The 17,351-nt window shown below is 36.9% G+C and overlaps 3 protein-coding genes across 3 annotated transcripts; 2 read left to right on the top strand and 1 right to left on the bottom strand.

Moving 5' to 3' along the window:
* Positions 1–386: 386 nt before the first annotated feature.
* On the top strand, positions 387–5,077 carry nabp1a (nucleic acid binding protein 1a). The gene is made up of 6 exons (XM_073845268.1): positions 387–1,375; positions 1,617–1,755; positions 2,533–2,604; positions 3,613–3,697; positions 3,987–4,047; positions 4,327–5,077. Exons 1-6 carry the CDS (start codon positions 1,282–1,284, stop codon positions 4,527–4,529), a joined length of 654 nt encoding a protein of 217 aa, XP_073701369.1. The 5' UTR covers positions 387–1,281; the 3' UTR covers positions 4,530–5,077.
* Positions 5,078–7,651: 2,574 nt separating this feature from the next.
* ftcdnl1 (formiminotransferase cyclodeaminase N-terminal like 1) lies at positions 7,652–12,843 on the bottom strand. The gene is made up of 6 exons (XM_073845267.1): positions 12,742–12,843; positions 12,255–12,371; positions 12,027–12,122; positions 11,762–11,917; positions 11,316–11,504; positions 7,652–10,083 (listed from the first exon to the last, which is right to left on the bottom strand). The coding sequence occupies exons 2-6, from the start codon at positions 12,367–12,369 to the stop codon at positions 9,644–9,646; spliced, it is 996 nt and encodes a 331-aa protein (XP_073701368.1). The 5' UTR covers positions 12,370–12,371; positions 12,742–12,843; the 3' UTR covers positions 7,652–9,643.
* Positions 12,844–13,247: 404 nt separating this feature from the next.
* c8h2orf69 (chromosome 8 C2orf69 homolog) lies at positions 13,248–17,351 on the top strand. The gene is given in 3 exon segments (XM_073845266.1): positions 13,248–13,482; positions 13,484–13,768; positions 15,770–17,351. Coding segments are annotated over 3 exon segments (1,050 nt in total). The 5' UTR covers positions 13,248–13,434; the 3' UTR covers positions 16,487–17,351.

Raw genomic sequence — 17,351 nt, 5'->3', positions numbered from 1 at the left:
TGAAATATTTTGGAACGTGTAATCAAATCATATTACACAACGTCGACAATCCTACAAGGAAACGGAGTGTGGTTATTTCCTATCCATGTGGACACATTCTTCACAGTGTCCAATCAGAATGAGCTCAATGTAATAAGAACACGGTAAAAACCAACACTTGAGTTTCTAAAACTTTTGTTTCTGTGCGGTGTTAATGATACTGGTCAATATGAGTAACTCGTGTAATGTCTGTTCACGCAAATGTGCGTATAGTAAAATCGCATGTGTGTATTTGACGCCTATACCACATTTTGAACACCCCCGCGAAACACTGAGATGGTACATCCGGTAGAATTTAAAGAACCGAACACACACTGGCGCAGGTCAGACGCTTTGTTAGTGAGGGAGAGGCAGATAGCACTGTGAAAAGAGAGTTCCCCTGTTTTGCGACAATGTTTTCTTTTTTAATTCTCTTTCTTAGTAAGCTTGCCGTGTTACACATGTAGAAAACATGTTATACTTATATAAATTCGAAGGGCCATCAGTTAGTTGTTTAACTGCTCATAACGCACATTAGTTAGTTAGACAAGTTAGGCAGCTGTAGTTGTAATGGCTGACATCCGTTTTTAGGTTAACTGTCTCGTCGCTTTAGCTTTTAAATGTCAAATTGACACCAGATGAATGATTTTCGTGTTGAGGGAGAAATGAAGAGACGCGTTAGTTTTCAGTTTGACCGGCAGTGTATGTGACTGAACTCACTGCCACGGTTTAAAACGCAACCCGCAACATAACCGGCACGTTTATGTACAGAAAACGTCCATTTTCATAGCTATTTCTTAATTTGACGTCGTGTATTGATAGTGTAGGCTAACAGAAAGACAGTGACTCAGTATAAATGAATCTGGATGCTAGACATTTTAAACACTGGCAGAATTAAAAGCGAAGTCTTAAGAGTTTAGGTTTAGAACAGAATGAAGTCTAAAATATCTGTCTGGAAAACGAATTGACTCTTGTTTGTTTATACGAATAGTTTTAATCGTAGAGGAGGTAATATTTCCCCTCTTGCTTTTATTCCTTTAGCTCGATGGTGAAGTGTGAAAACAAACTGCCTCAAATGTTATGCTAGAAACACCTCAGCCTTTCCAAAGGGGTTTTGTAAACAAAGTTTATTTGCCAAGTGAAGTTTATCTGGCAAATAAAACAACCCACTCAGAGTACAGATTTAGCTTTAGATCAAGAAATCCTCTCGCACAGCTGTGGTTTCGCTAGCCGGTGTGCTAGCCTCCACATCAGCTCTCAGAAATGTCGAATATCTCCAACGAAGCTGTGATCTTGATTAAAGATGTAAAGCCCGGATCGAAAAACCTTAATATCGTCTTTATAGTTTTGGAAATCGGTAAGTGGATTCGCTGTTGTGCCCCTCAAGACCGTTTATTAGCACGAGAGGAGCTAATTCCTCCCAGCTAACATTGATGATTAACATGTCTAACGTTGCGCTTTGATGCCTCTGTTGCTGTGTTCTTGTAGCTTTGATTTTTCACGCATCTGCCGTCGTGTAACGCAAGTATATGTGTGTGTGTTTTTACTAGTTTTGTTAAGGTTTAGTATTGACTGTGAACTTTGCTGTGCACGCGCAGGTCGGGTGACGAAGACAAAGGACGGGCACGAGGTGCGCTCATGCAGAGTGGCGGATAAGAGCGGCAGCATCGCCATCTCTGTGTGGGATGAGCTGGGCAGCCTCATCCAGCCCGGGGACATCATTCGCCTTACGAGAGGGTACGAACCACCTCCTATTTGTCTGTGTAATTTATTCAGACCTTGGACACTTTAAACCACGTTCAGCTATTGGGTTGTCAATCAGACACACCCCTGGCAACTTGCTCTTTCAAACTGGTCTAAAATGCTTTGAGCATCTTGTAAGGCAGTAACGGTGATGTACAATGGTGGCCAAAAATATTAGAACACTAGTATTTTCACCAGCTCTATTTCTTGCTGTAGTGTGTCCGTAAGAAATATAAGTTTACATTTCCAAACATTCATTTTGCATTAATTGTTAAAATCCAGTGAGATTTTTGTTTGCACAAGGAGTCTGACAACAGCCAGTGCTCCACACAGAGATCTGATCTCATCATCATCATCATCATCCAGTCTGTCTGGAATGACATGAAAAAACAGGAACAAACTGAGAGATATCAACATACAGGAGAACTGTGGCAACATCTCCAAGATGCTTCAAGAGACCTACCTCTACAACACTTGTGTAAAATGAGGATGCTGTCAAAATGTCTAAATATATAGATTTTCTTTATCAATTAACTAAAATCAACATTTTTTTTGTGACCATCCTCTGCATTTAAAGGAGCTTTTTCCCTAGGTGCACTTGCACAGTTTTTCAGGTAGCTTTCCAGGTAGGTCTCTTGAAGCATCATTGCCACAGCTCTTCTAGATTTAGAAAAATGTAACGAGGATAAATATGAATTAAGGCTTATGGACATGTTGCATTGGGTACAGATGATCTGTTTGATTCAACTTGGAAATATTTGTGTCTGCTAGATATGCCTCAATCTGGAAGGGGTGCCTTACACTGTACACTGGACGAGGAGGAGACTTACAGAAAATAGGAGAGTAAGTATTGCATATTGTCTCTCGTAATATAATCATTTGCCACGTTTATTGTCTTTTTGGTTTATCTGTGTTGGGCAATAACCATGTCCACTTGGCAGACAATCTGAAATGGTAATAAATCCTTGTGTCAGAATAAGAATAAGGGTTTCCATGACCAAGGAGAAACCTGTAAAGCTCATTTTAATATACTCCATTTCCAAGAATGGAAAATCTATGGAAATGTCTATAGGATGGGTATCCAGACTTGTTCTTGGAGTGTCACTTTCAGAGTTTAGCTTCAACCTTCTTTAAACACACCTGAAACTGTGCGTTTAAGCATGTTGGAGCTGAAGTCTGCAGGAAAGTGTCTCCAGGAGTGTAATTGGACACCCATAGGCTGTAGTGAGATATAAATTTGGTTTTATGCTTTACTCAGGTAAATCTGGCCCTAAGTTTTAGGGCCAGATTTACTAAACCGGGCAAATTAGCATTAGAGCACATTTCTGTGTGTGACTTTACTAACAATGCGCACATTAAAGAACAAACGCAGCCAGATAATTTCCATCATAACCAGCGCAAATACCAGAAATCTGATGAGTGCACACATTAGTAAATTGCGTTGCGTGATTTATTTGAATACTCTCCTCCCATAAATTTTGCGTCTGAAAGGGAGACTCCTACAAATGCATATTCAATAAGGTCAGGCGCAAAAATAACTGTCGACACCTTTTCAGCGCTTATTCTTTACTGCACGTCTTAATCTGATACTACTATTTTTTTAAAGCCAAAATATGGTTTGCGCTGGTGCAACCTGTTTGTAAATCTAGCCCTTAATAGTATTTCTGCTCAAAACATGGCAGATGTATTGGGCAAAAGGTGTGGAAACCCAATTTCAGCCATTGTCTCACTGATCACCACTAAATTGCATTGTATATTTGTATGATTCACGTAAATATGTATTGCACCAGCAAGGTCAATGTAAATGTTAAGTAATTAAAAACAAATTTTATATTGTATTGTCTTTCACAGGTTCTGTATGGTGTATTCAGAGGTTCCTAATTTCAGTGAACCGAATCCAGAGCTGCTAGCACAAGCTAACCAGCAGAACAAGGCGGTGAGTCCAGTCTTCCTGTTTATGCAAAAGGGCACTTCAGTGTGATGCCTCAGTGAACGTACTTCCTTTCATTTATTTGCATGCCTAAATTTGCTTCAGTTATTGTGGAAAAACAAAGGATTGTATTTCAATTTAAAGTTGCTTTAGAACAGAGAAATTGAAATGTAGGAGTAATTGCATTTGCTTTCACTTCTGCTGCACATTCAAATACTGAGCCATTAAACTTCATGATATGAGGTGCTGTTTATGACTAAAGTCAACACAATGTTATCTCTCGTCATCTCAATAGGGTAAAGAACAGCGGGGAAATTCTCCACCAAATCAAAATGCAGGTACTCCTGCGCAGACAGGTGAGCCAATATGACTAGCAGTTTGCACAGTCTGAGTGCTGATTTTGTAGTGGTAGCTTAACGGTTTGGAATCTGATCTGCTAACGAAGGTTGCAGGTTCAATCTCAGAAATTAGAATTACTGAGATCCCGCTCCTGTTTGTACCTATCATTGGCATACTGTAAGTTGCTTTTGATAAACATCTGCATAATGATGCAGCTAGAGTATGAGCTGTTAACACCTATTATGACGTTTCTGATATGTTGATTAACTCTGTGACCTTAACTATTTGTCCAACAGGAAATGGTACTGTGCCAGTATTTCCCAATAACAGTGCTGCGCCTGTGCCTCGGGATCCCAATTACGGGGCTCCAGGAAGACAAAATGGGCGTGTTCCAGGCAATGGACCACCCCCAGTAAACGCAGGGGGACCCCCTGCTCCATCAAAACCCACAGTTACCATTAGCAATGGCAGGGACCCAAGAAGGGCTTCAAAGAGATGAGACTGCAAAACCACTTCCATGTTCTCACTCCTCCCTAAAAATCCTTCCACAAACCATCCGTACAATACCCAAAACAATACTGCCAATTTAGAAACGAGGTTCAATGTTACGGTTTTGCCACCTGTGCTTTTTGCTTTGTCATTTGCCAAAATTTGCATAGTATGATTATTTGTCTATCACAAAAGGTTAGAATTCAACTTGTTACAGTTAAAGCTCTGCATACACTCGTTGAGTGCCGGTTCAGTGGCCCATCATTTATTTCCTTTCCCTAAATGTGTTGTTGAACTATACACCCTACTTGAACACTCGATGCACTTTCTTCTGTTAATTTATAGTGAATGCATTGTCATGTGATTCAGGAATGATTAACTGCTGTTGCAAACTGGGGAATGAACTTCTAAGTGACTGATGACTATATGGGTGCTCCCCACCCCTTTGGCCAAAAAAAATTACCAGAAGTGACCGTGCGAAAGGAAAGGTGATAGTTTGATTGAACACTTAGGATTATTTAATTAGGAATAAATCAAGAACAAATGTCGGGAAAAAGATCCCTGTGGTGGTTGTTGTAATTGTTCTACTTGATCTTTTGAGTGCCATTTACACTAAATAAGAATGTAACTATACTGAAATATTCGGCATATAGTTGAAATCAGTTTACATACACAATGCGAATCTGTAAAGTGTTAGTTTACCAAAACAAGAGGGCCCGTACAAAATGCATTTTTTATTTAGTACTGACCTGAATAAGATGTTTCACATAGTTGATGTTTGCATATAGTCCACAAGAGAAAAAAATGTTCGTATTTATAAAAATGACCCCAGATTACCTACACTTTATTCTTTGTACACAGCTTTGTTTTTTGTTTAATGATAGTTGTGCTGAGTTGTTCAAACTGCCTGCTGTTCTACAGAAAAATCCTTTAGGTCCCACAAGTTCTTTGGTTTTTCAGTATTTTTGTATATTTGTCACTTCCCAACAATGACTATGATTTTGAGATCAACTGAGGGACTCAAAACTATTACAGAGGTTCAAACGCTTACTGATACTTTGGAAGGAAGGAGCTGTGGTGGGGGGTGAAAACTTATTGAATTTGAAGATCAGGGTTAAATAAACTTTTGTCTTCTGGGAAACATGTACGTATCTTCTGTAGCTTCAGGGAAGGGCAGTACTAAATGAAAAAAAATATGTATTTAGGCAAAATAAAAAAAATGTACACATCTTCATAATGTTCAAAAGTTTACACCCCCAGCTTAATGCAACGTGTTTCCTTCTAAAGCATCAGTGAGCATTTGAACCTTCTGCAGTAGTTGCATATGAGTCCCCTCAGTGTGAAAAGATTTTAAAATCATTGTCAGAGTCATTGTCAGAATGGGTTCAAATACACAAAAATGCTGAAAAACCAAAGAATTTGTGGGACCTGAAGGATTTTTCTAAAGAACAGCGGGCAGTTTAACCATTCAGGACAAAGAAGAAGCTCATGAACAATGATCACTAAATAAAAAATAACACAGATGGGAATCATTCCGGTAACAACACAGTATTAAGAATCAAGTGCATGTGAACTTTTGAACAGGGTAATTTTTTTATAAATTGAACTTATTTTCTCTTGTGGACTATATGTAAACATCTTTTGTGTGAATCTTATTCAGGTCAGTACTAAAAAAATAACATGCAATTTTTGTATGATCCCTCTTATTTTCTTGAAATAATTACCATTTTGCAGATTCTGCAAGGTGTATGTAAACTTTTACAACTGTATACTGTAACACCTTTGTGTACGTTTTGTTATATGTGACCCTGGACCACAAAACCAGTCATAAGGTTAAATTTTACAAAACTGAGATGTATATATAATATGAAAGCTCAGTAAATAAGCTTTCTATTGATGTATGGTTTGTTAGGATAGGACAATATTTGGCCGAGATACATCTATTTGAAAATCTGGAATCTGAGGGTGCAAAAAAATCACCTTTAAAGTTGTCCAAATTAGGTTCTTAACAATGCATATTACTAATCAAAAATTACATTTTGATACATTTACAGTAGGAATTTTACAAAAAATCTTCATGGAACATGATCTTTACTTAATTTCCTAATGATTTGTGGCATAAAAGAAAAATCAATAATTTTGACCCATGTAATGTATTTTTGGCTATTGCTACAAACATACCCCAGCGACTTAAGACTGGTTTTGTGGTCCAGGGTCACATATATACATTTAATGTTACATCTGCATATACGTATCAATTAGTAAGTTTTATTTCAGTTACCCCAACAGTTCTAATACATATTAGAACACACTAATGCATCTACCCAAAGTGTTGTTTGCACAGTGTAGAATGTTTAATGCTTCTGGTAAAGAAAGTTAATATGACTCTGAAAGGATTTGAAAGTTTTCCCAGTTTGTGGTATAGCACACAACTTCTTGTCAGCTGAATGAAGTGTCAGTATATTCATTCGTTGTGCCAGGTAACATATGTTACTGGATGTTTTTATATTTCCAGTGCCAATGCAGGACCCAGATCAGTTGATTTCCTTGAACATGGATTGTGCAATATATGACCGTATTATTAAGATACGGTCTAATATGTAATTTAATAGTTAATATTTTTAATAGCATTGCTTTTCATTTAGACATTTTTGCCAGTTGTTGTGTTTGTGGTTAGGTTGCAAGCACTATTAAAATATGAGCCAGGGGTTTATTGTCAAGAAAAACAGCTGGATTATTTGACTGTAAAATGCACTCCAATTTTGTGTTGGTGGCTAGATGAGTTTCTTTCATGAATGTGTTGATTTAAGTTGTGCTTCATTCTTGTGAAAATTCCTGAACTTTAAAGAGGATTGTCAGGGCATTATAGCACTGATATCTGATAACATGCTATACAATTGTAATGTATAGTGTTGTGACCTTATATGGGAAGCTATATCATTATCATATCATAAAACTGATCACAGAAAGTCAAAACTGTGGCTTCAGTAATAGTTTTGCAGCTGCGCAGTGTCCCTGAATTGCCTGAATTTAGGCATTAGTGCTTACTGTACTTTATTTTCTGTGTTTTTGACAGTTTTTGATCTTTGGCAACACTAATGCAGCACAAAAGTGAAAAACACATGTGGAATCTTATGTTTAAAGCACCACATTTCGTTTAATTTGACCGTCTTTATGCAAAAGACTGTCCCTGTTTGACAATATATTCCTCCTCCAGATGGAAGCATACATAAAGTCAGGATTCCAGGGCTTAGTTTTTGTAATCAGCTCAGTCATGCACAAACTTGCACCAAACATGTTTTTCAGAATTCTTGTTCCTCTGAAAAGTGAGGTCAATCTCAGCAGCTTGTGAAATTAGTCTTCCTATTGCTGTCTGTACTTGCTAGCCCTGATATTCTTTCAATGCATTTTTGTAATAGTACGTGTAATCTAGTATGTTAGCAATAGAAGAGGGTTCCTCCCTTCCTCCCTCAAGCACTAAATCACCTAAATGTCCCAGATCTGACATCCGTAACTCTCTGAATGAGATCATCAAGGGGTGGTCAAACTGCTCTGGCCTAATTACCCTTTGTATAATTATATATACACCTATGAGCAGAACATCATGTGATGAACTAGAAGGATAAATGAACCCATATTATGCCATTAAAACCTTTACATTCATGAAACTACCTTTTGCACATAACTGCTTCAAAAGCAGCAATTAAAAGTATATTCCAAGCACGTAATAATCACATATTTCCATTAACAATTAATTCACAATATAATAGTTATTTCAAGCTTTAGTATGTTTGTCCTATTTGATCATTCCCAGAATCTAGACCTTTTTTGCATTACCACTTAAACTGACATAAAAAATCAGATTATAATCAGGTGTTTTAAGTTTTTTTAAGATTAGAGTTCATTAAAAGCTGAAATTCACATTGTAAAAATATGAATACTATTAAAGGAGACTGAATGAAAATTCTGTAATTTACTCACCCTCAGGTCATTCCAAACCTCCATTACTTTATTCTGTAGAACTCTAAAGGTGATATTTGGAAAAATGTCCCAGCGTTTTTGTACATATGGTGAAAGTTCATGGTTATCACCATTCTTAAAATTCTTTTTTTGTGTTCCACAGAAGGACAAAAGACAAACAGGTGTTGGAGTGATATGAGGGTGAGTAAATGGACAGATGTGTTACTTTTGGCTGAAATATCCTTTTAAACACTGTTTACTGTAACTAAATAGTTGTGTTGTTGATGGCTCAGCCAATGCTCTCTATGAAAAAAAAAGGTTATTGCAACTTTTTATCTGACAATTCTGACTTTTTTCCTCAAAATTAAGAGATTTAAAGTCAAAACTGAAAGTTATAAAGTCAGAATTGTAATATAAACTTGCAGTAGTGAGAAACAGTCAGAATTGCGTGATATAAATGAGCAATTATGAGTTATAAAAACAGAATTGTAAGATATAAACTCACAATTCTAAATTTTTCTCAGAATAGCGTGATATAAACTTACAATTGTGAGATATAAACTCACAATTCTCAATTTTTTTCTCAGAATAGCGTGATAAACTCAATTCTGAGAAATAAAATCAGAATTGCATGATATAAACTTGCGATTGCAACTTATAAATAAGAATTGCAAGATAAAAACTTACAATTGTGAGTTATAGTCAGAATTGCGAGATATAAACAATTCTGACTTAGAATTGTGTGATATAAACTCAGCTGCGAGAAACAAACTTACAATTGTGTTATAATGTCAGAATTGAGATATAACTCACAATTCTGACTATAAAATCAACTGTGAGAAATAAAGTCAGATTTGTGATATAAACTCACAGTTGTGAGTTATAAACTTACAATTGCGAGTTATAGTCATAATTGAGATTTCACAATTCTGACTTTTTTTCTCAGAACTGCGTGATATAAACTCAATTGCCAGTTATAAAGTAAAGTCAAAATTGCGAGATAGAAACTCCATTGTGAGAAAAGTCCGAATTGCGAGTTTATTCTGAGAAAAAAAGTTGCAATTACTTTTGTTGCATTTTTTCTTCAGTAACAGGAACAGGCTTCCATAGCTCTCTAATTAACCATTGATTAGTTTAGCGTAGTAGTGAAAGCTTTTGGCTTGTTCACATGTGCACATGCTGCAGCTCTTTCCAGAACTCTCCAATGCCATTTGAGAGGGCTCCCTCTGCCAGTCTCTGACACTCACGTGGGGTAAAGCCCACCAGGGCCGTACCCTTGATGCCCACTCCATGGTGTCTAGCCAGTTCTGCTACCCGTGCTGTGATAAGTGAGGCTGGAGCATGGCAGAAGTTTTGCCCTCCAATGGTGAAGTTTGGCCATTTCTCCTCACCATTAGATGAAGATGATGGAGGACCACCCTGAACACTCTCCACATTGCAAGCGATCTCCACAGCACCTTCATGTGGTAGAGCCATAACCTGAACTCCAGGGATACCACCAGGACTGGATTCACGGATTGATGAAGCCACAATTCGCCCCAGGGCCAGATCCTGGGTATCAATGGTCACGTTACAATTCATGACGTAGGGGCTGGCTCCAACACCTGCAAATTAAATAACTGTTATTTATTTTTTTATTTTATTCAGAGGTTAAAATTGTGATTCAAATAATTGAAACACTCCCTTAAAGGGGTCATCGGATGCAAAATTCAGTTTTACATGTTGTTTGAACAGAAATGTGTGTTGGCAGTGTGTACACAATCACCCTATAATGATAAAAATCCACCCAGTTTTTTTTAAATCCCTATAAATTATAACCCCTTTCTCAGATTAAGCCATTCTCAGATTCATTCAATCATTGCCTTTCTTAATAATGTGCTTGTAAGCAAGTTCCGCAGCTAAATGCATCTGAAGTTTACAGTCTTAGAAAACCACTAGTCACCCCACGGAGGGAGGGACGGAGTGAGCAGAGCTCATTAGCATTCAAAGGGACATGCCCCAAAACAGCTTGCTGTGAAAGGGCTGTTTTTGACAAGGTAAAAAGGGCGTTGCTTGACACTACCAATTAGAAATTTTAACCAAAGTTTGTTATAGACTTTTTATCAAGTCCCTAAGAATTATATCAACTTGTGAAAAATGGCCATCCAATGGCCCCTTTAAAGGGATAGCTCACACAAAAATGTCATAATTAATCACCCTCATGTCATGCCAAACCCTTAAGACTTTGGTTAAAAGTATTCTTTCCATTCATTTTCTCCATAAGTATTTTTTTTTCAATAAATTGTTAGAGGATATGAACCAAACCAACCAACTAAATCTTTTATGAGGGAATAAACTGCAATGCAGTTGCACTGCAAACAACAACGTCAAAATATTATACAATATAAAACCGTTGATTGAAAAAAAAAAAAAAAAAATATATATATATATATATATATATATATATATATATTCATCTAATAACCGATTGGTGCAATCACTTGGAATTTAGCTACTAAATGGTAAAATTTTTAGAAGTTTTTTTTAATGTATTTATTTATTTTTTTAATTCTGCTGATAGTTGCAACATACATCCATTAAAAACTTCTCTTTCTTGGAGAAAATGAATTGAATTTTTACTTCTGGAACCCAACTGTTCTGGGCTGCGTTTCCCAAAAGCATCGTAAGCTTAAGTTGATCGTAGCTCCATTGGTTTCAATGGGTCTACGATGTACTTAAGCTTACGATGCTTTTGGGAAACGCAGCCCTGGTTTGTTGATTTATTGTGATGCAAAATCTACACTGATGTTTCATTTTTCTGCTATATTTTGTATATGTAGATTTAAAACAAAATAACCTGTAATGCCATATCTTCTTGTGGGCTGTGGACCTACATCTGGCTTGATAGTTGACATATCCAAGACCTTTTTGAACCAGCCAATCTCCCTTCTCCTCTTTGCCAGACCTCGACACTGAGGCGAATCTGCCCAGCCAAACAAAAAGGCACTGGTACCTGTAACTCGTTCCGTTAGAGCCGTGGCTAATGCTACACAAGAAAGAAAACAGCAGTGCTTAAACACTGAGATGCATACAGATGAGAAAAATCACTTGACACATTCACATTTATAATAATAATTAAAATAATAATAATTGTTGACCCCAATATAACTAATGCTATTTGTGCTGCTTAAGCACTTTCTTCCATTTTATTTATACTTTAAGACTACATACATTTATACTTTGCAAATTGGAGATTCAGAAGATGCTTTTTAAAATGTCTTGTTTGCATGCATGGCCACATACCCTGGGCCTCTTTCCCACAATCCTCAAGGCCCACCTCCTCCCCCAGTGGATAGAGAGGCACCAGATCCACTGCACCCATGCATGGGTGGATGCCCTCATGGACATTCATGTCAATCAGAGAGCATGCACGCTCACAAGCCGACAGCACAGCCTCTCCTGAAATTGACGACAATAAAGAATGGCCTCTTTTGTACATTACTTACAAAGCAATTGTTCTCAGCAACTGGACATTTATTAAAAATGTCTAGACAAACAGGCAACTCACTTATTAGGTCAATGCTTGCAACAATAGTGATGACAGAGCGGTTATAGTCAACATCATTGAAGATGTTCAGCACTGTGATGCCTTCACGCTTTTTTCCTAATGAAATAGATCCAGATTGTTTTGTTACAGTGACATGTAACAAAAATGTTCCTATGACTTAAGATATAATTTAATAATTTTTGGTTTGAAAGTTTCAAAACCAATTTAAAAGCTCCATAGAGGTCTCACCATGTGTGTCAGTGATGGCTGATTTAGCCACTGTCTCCACCAGGTCTCTTCTTCGAGCTTCTGAGATGTTCAGGAGACACGCAACCAGCCGTCGACCAAGAGCAGAGCAGGACATCCCTCAAGAAAGCAGAAACATTTTATCTTTACAGGGCCACAGACTCCAAGCCAATTTTCTTGTTAATATTTCATAACCTTACTTATAAAACACTGACTGATATTAATATATTACACAGTGTTTAACAGATAAAGTTAGAAAATTGTACATTAGCTGACAGAATGTCATAAATATTTAAGTTCTATACGTTTTATGAATCTTCTCGACAAAAGGAGTTAACTTTCAGGGTTAAGGTGTGTAAGTTTAAACGCTCGACATTATATTGATCAGTTTCTGTCAAACAGTCCAAAGTTTCTCATGCTACTACAAAGAAGCAGAAACGATTATTTACAAATGTTTTTACATAGCTGACAGAGAAAACTAACGTCGTACTTGTTTTTCATACACATATGTTACTTGAAGGCGTGAGACTCCACAACAGCACACATGCTCTCAGCTGTTTCCGCTAGCAATGTGAACGAATCGTTCTATTGAGTCGACACTTCTCCATAAACCAATTGAACTATTTAAAAAAATAAGTAAAACCCACTGCAAATTTGTTTACGACTTGTTTATCACGACCCAAACAAAAGTTGCTTATAAACACAAGATATCATTAATAAGTATTAAGTATCTTCTTTGGGTTACAGACGACTTTTGTTTGGTGAATCGATTCTCTGACGCGAATTGTTCAAAAGAACCGACTAAACTGACAAGAGTCAGGATTCAAGATTCTGTCTCCTGAAGTTTGAGAAAATTAGGTTTTGGATATTAGATTAAACACAGTTCTGTTGCATTAATCACTACAGTGTTCTTCAAGCAGTCAATCCTTATGCGTTAAGTATTAGCGCTGCTGCCACGGTTCACGAACGCGTTTGGACTCCGCGCATGCGCATTGTTGTCACGGTGTGACGCTCCAGTAAAATGCCACTCGGCGGCGTTTAATGTAAACATGCGTGGTACATATTTCATTATACTGTTATATTAACGCTTTAAGTTAAACGGCTGAATGCCCACCGGGTTATCCTGGACGCAGGATAATAGATCGGATCATGCGGCGTTATTTTTTGCTCTGGTTTTGCAGTGATGGTTTCGATGTTAATGCTGCAGGTTGTGCAGTCGCCGCTACATAATCCTTTTGCCTATGGGAAGTATCCGATCAGTTGTGGCTTGTTTATCGCTAGCTGCTATAGCGAGGAAAATGACCGCCGCGGCGGGGCTGTGCGGGCCCGGGACATCCGCAGCTGCTACTGCGCCCGAGCTGCTCCGCCTGACTTCAGTCCCCGGTTACGATCAAAACCGCGTAAATGATGTTCTGCTCTTAAGACCTGCTACGGAAACGCAGAGACGCTGCGACAATGAAACAGAGAAGCCGAAGAAAGGAAATGATCACGTAGTCTTCTTTCCTGGAGACATTCAGGTTGGTGCATGTCATCAGTCCTGAACCTGTCATGGTACCACTGACTGCATGCCCTGGTCTCAATTACGTTCTGATCAATAATGCGTTAAGAAATAGTCAGGAATTAGATATTGTTTATACACTTCTTGATTTGATCCAATATATGACCATTGCTAGTAATAAAGACTGTATACTAAACTGTGGACCCCCCTTGGATTATTGAGTAAAGTCATTTGATATAGTTTAGCTTCTGACTGGGCTGGATCTCTATATTTAGTTTTTCATTAGAGACATTGAAAACAGGCCCACGACACGTATTAAGAATACTCCAGAAGTCTGCATATATGTATTAAAGTTTCTGAGGATTTCTGAATTCTTTTAGACCTGAAGTGATGCTCATGATGTCATATGCACATTATTGTGCATTTTACGTCTGGTTAAGCCTTTTATTTTATTTTTTAAGTTTTTGCATTTACATTTTTGTAATTACAGTAACATTGTGAAATGTAATTACAATTTTAAATATTTGATTTCTATTTTAATATTATTAAGAATGTAATTTGTTACCGTGATGGCAATTTTCAGCATTACTCAAGTCTTTTGTTTAAACCTGGATGCATTTTTCAGGATTCTTTGATAACCAGAAAGATCCAAATAACTTTTTTTATTTGAAATGGAAATTCTTTTTAATATTACATAATGTTTTGCTGTCTATTTAATGCCTTCTTGCTGAATAAAGATATGAATTTATTTAATGAATTATTAAATAAATAAAATAAAAACTAACCCTAAACACTAACACTATAGTGTAAAAGCTCCACAGCTATTGAATGTTTGATTAGAAGGGTTTTTTTTTTTATAAATGAAAAGACTATTATTATTAGGACTATTAAAAACTATGCTATTTTCTTCTAGAAGAATGTTATTAAAACCTTAAATATAAGAAAATATTCGGCATATAAAATAAATATCAATATGAGAATTTTAAAAGGGTTCATAGAAATTACTAATAGTAAATAAAATTTTAATTACATTACCAGTCAAAAGTTTTTGAATGAAAATATGTTTTTAAAGAAGTCTCCTCTGCTCACCAAGCCTGTATTTGTTTGATCCAAAGTACAGCAAAAACAATACAATTTTGAAGTATTTTTTATCATATAAAACAACTGTTTTCTATGTAAATATATTTTTAAATGTAATTTATTCCTGTGATTTCAAAGCTAAATTTTTTGCATCATTACTCCAATCACATGATCCTTCAGAAATCATTCTAATATTCTGCTCAAAAACATTTACTATTATTATTATTATTATTATTATGTTGAAAACAGCTGAGTAGAATTTTTTCAAGTTTCTTAGATGAATAGAAAGTTCAGAAGAGCAGCATTTATCTGAAATAGTAATCTTTTGTAACATAATAAATGTCTTTACCATCACTTTTGGTCAATTTAAAGCATCCTTGCTAAATAAAAGTATTAATTTCTATCATTTTATCTTTACAAAAAAAAAAAAGCTTTTAAATGGTATAGTGTATAATGTTACAAAAGCTTTTTATTTCAGATAAACACTGATATTTGGAAGAGAAAGAATCTTGAAAAACATGTAAAACTTTTAAATACTGATGATGATAATAAATGTTTCTTGAAGAGCAAATTAGCATATTAGAATGATTTCTGAAGGATCATGTGACACTGAAAACTGGAATAATGATGCTGAAAATTCAGCTTTAAAATCACAGGAATAAATCACATTTTAAAATATATTCAAAAAGAAAACAGTTATTTTAAATAGTAAAAATATTTCAAAATTGTACTGTTTTTGCTGTACTTCGGATCAAATAAATGCAAGCTTGAAGAGCAAAAGAGACTTCTTTAAAAAACATTTAAAAAAATCTTACTGTTCAAATACTTTTGACTGGTAGTGTATGTGTAGTTGAGAATGCGTTATATTTCATATTTCTCTTCCTTCAGACTATTCATTTCCTTTTCACATGCAACTTTCTCATTCTCATCTACCATGCAGAACTTTCAGCAGGAAATGGCCCTTCAGCCTGACTCTGCCCCATGGCAGTCCTGGAATCTGGAGCGTGTCGCCCTCACCCTAGGCCAACGTTTCCCTGGCTGCCACATCTGGATCATCCGCGCATCCCAAATGTACCTTCACAAGTTCAGCTGCTATCAGAACTTCGTAGAGAGCAACTTATTCGGAGCACCAGAACACTCTCCAGACTACGGAGCCGTTCGCCACCTGAGGGCACTCCTGGGTCACAGCATGCAGCGGGCTGGCCTTCCAAACCCTTTACCTCCTCTGAGCGGTACATCCAAGCCTGGCCCCCTACCTGCAGGTTTCAGCCTGACCATAGTGGGCTTCAGTAAAGGTTGTGTTGTTCTCAATCAGATAGTGTATGAGCTGGCTGGAGCTCGAGCAGATCCAGAACTGAGGTTGTTTCTGGACAGTGTTTCAGATATGTACTGGCTAGATGGAGGACACCCTGGTGGCAGTGAGACGTGGGTGACCGATAAGTGTGCTTTGGGTGAGCTGGCCTCCAGTGGGATGGCCATCCACGCCCATGTCACTCCATATGAGGTGTGTGACCCAATGAGGGCATGGGTTGGGCGAGAGCACCGCCACTTTATAAAGACTCTAGAGGATCTGGGTGCTTGTCTAAGCCAGAAATTGCACTTTGAGGATGAGCCAGCATCCATTGAGAATCACTTCCGGGTCATTCAAGAGTTCTGACTGTTCTCGATCTGTGCTTGACACAAGTCTTAACATGGAATGTATTCTTTGCAGAGCAGACAGCTTTGTATTGCACTGATATATCAGTTAGTCAAGAGCTTTGGGTTTCCAGTAACTAGGCTGACTACAAAACACATTTAGCTGCCTGACATTAAGCCTTATTTTTTTGCCTGTTGCATCTATCAACATCAGCTCTGTCTGATATAGTATATTTCTTTTGCATAGTCTGTTTGGAATGTGGCTATGCTTTGTAAAACATCTCCTTCCCTTATGATCAAAGGGCTGTAATTTCCCACAGCATAGAAAAAAGAGAAATCTTGAAGCGCTTATAAATAATACATTGCATTTGTTTTTATGTTGGTAAATGAATAAGCATGGATTTTCATTTCAAGTATGTGTATCCCTTATGTAAGGATACTCTTGAAAAATATTTTTCCCTTTAGCAGTCCTGCTAATACATATAGTCTTAAATCAGCAGATTTGTTTCCAGATATATGGAAAATTTGTTTGTGATCAATATTTGGTATTTCTTTTATTTGATAATAAAAGAAGGATATTCGAAGGATATTCCATTGCAATCAAATGTATAGAATATATTTTTGTTTAGATGGAAAAAAAAGTAATTTAAAAATATTTTATTTACTGACTCGTTGACTGTGCAGTGCTTAGTATCTAAAACGATTCCAGTATTGAATCTTAAAAGACTCTAGGTGGCGCACTTTTTGTGGCTTGTTCTCTTGAATACATTGTATCACCTCCAAATGAACGTGGATTTTGCAATATCCTCAATGTAATGCGATGAATGTACTTCCTGCTTCATAGTCATTCCAAGCTGACGTAATTCAATAAAAATGTTGAAATGTTA

This window comes from Garra rufa, chromosome 8, assembly GCF_049309525.1.
Source record: "Garra rufa chromosome 8, GarRuf1.0, whole genome shotgun sequence".
Classification (NCBI taxonomy): domain Eukaryota; kingdom Metazoa; phylum Chordata; class Actinopteri; order Cypriniformes; family Cyprinidae; genus Garra; species Garra rufa.
The sequence above is the reverse complement of the archived record's forward strand: the minus strand, read 5'-3'. Positions and strand labels throughout refer to the sequence as shown.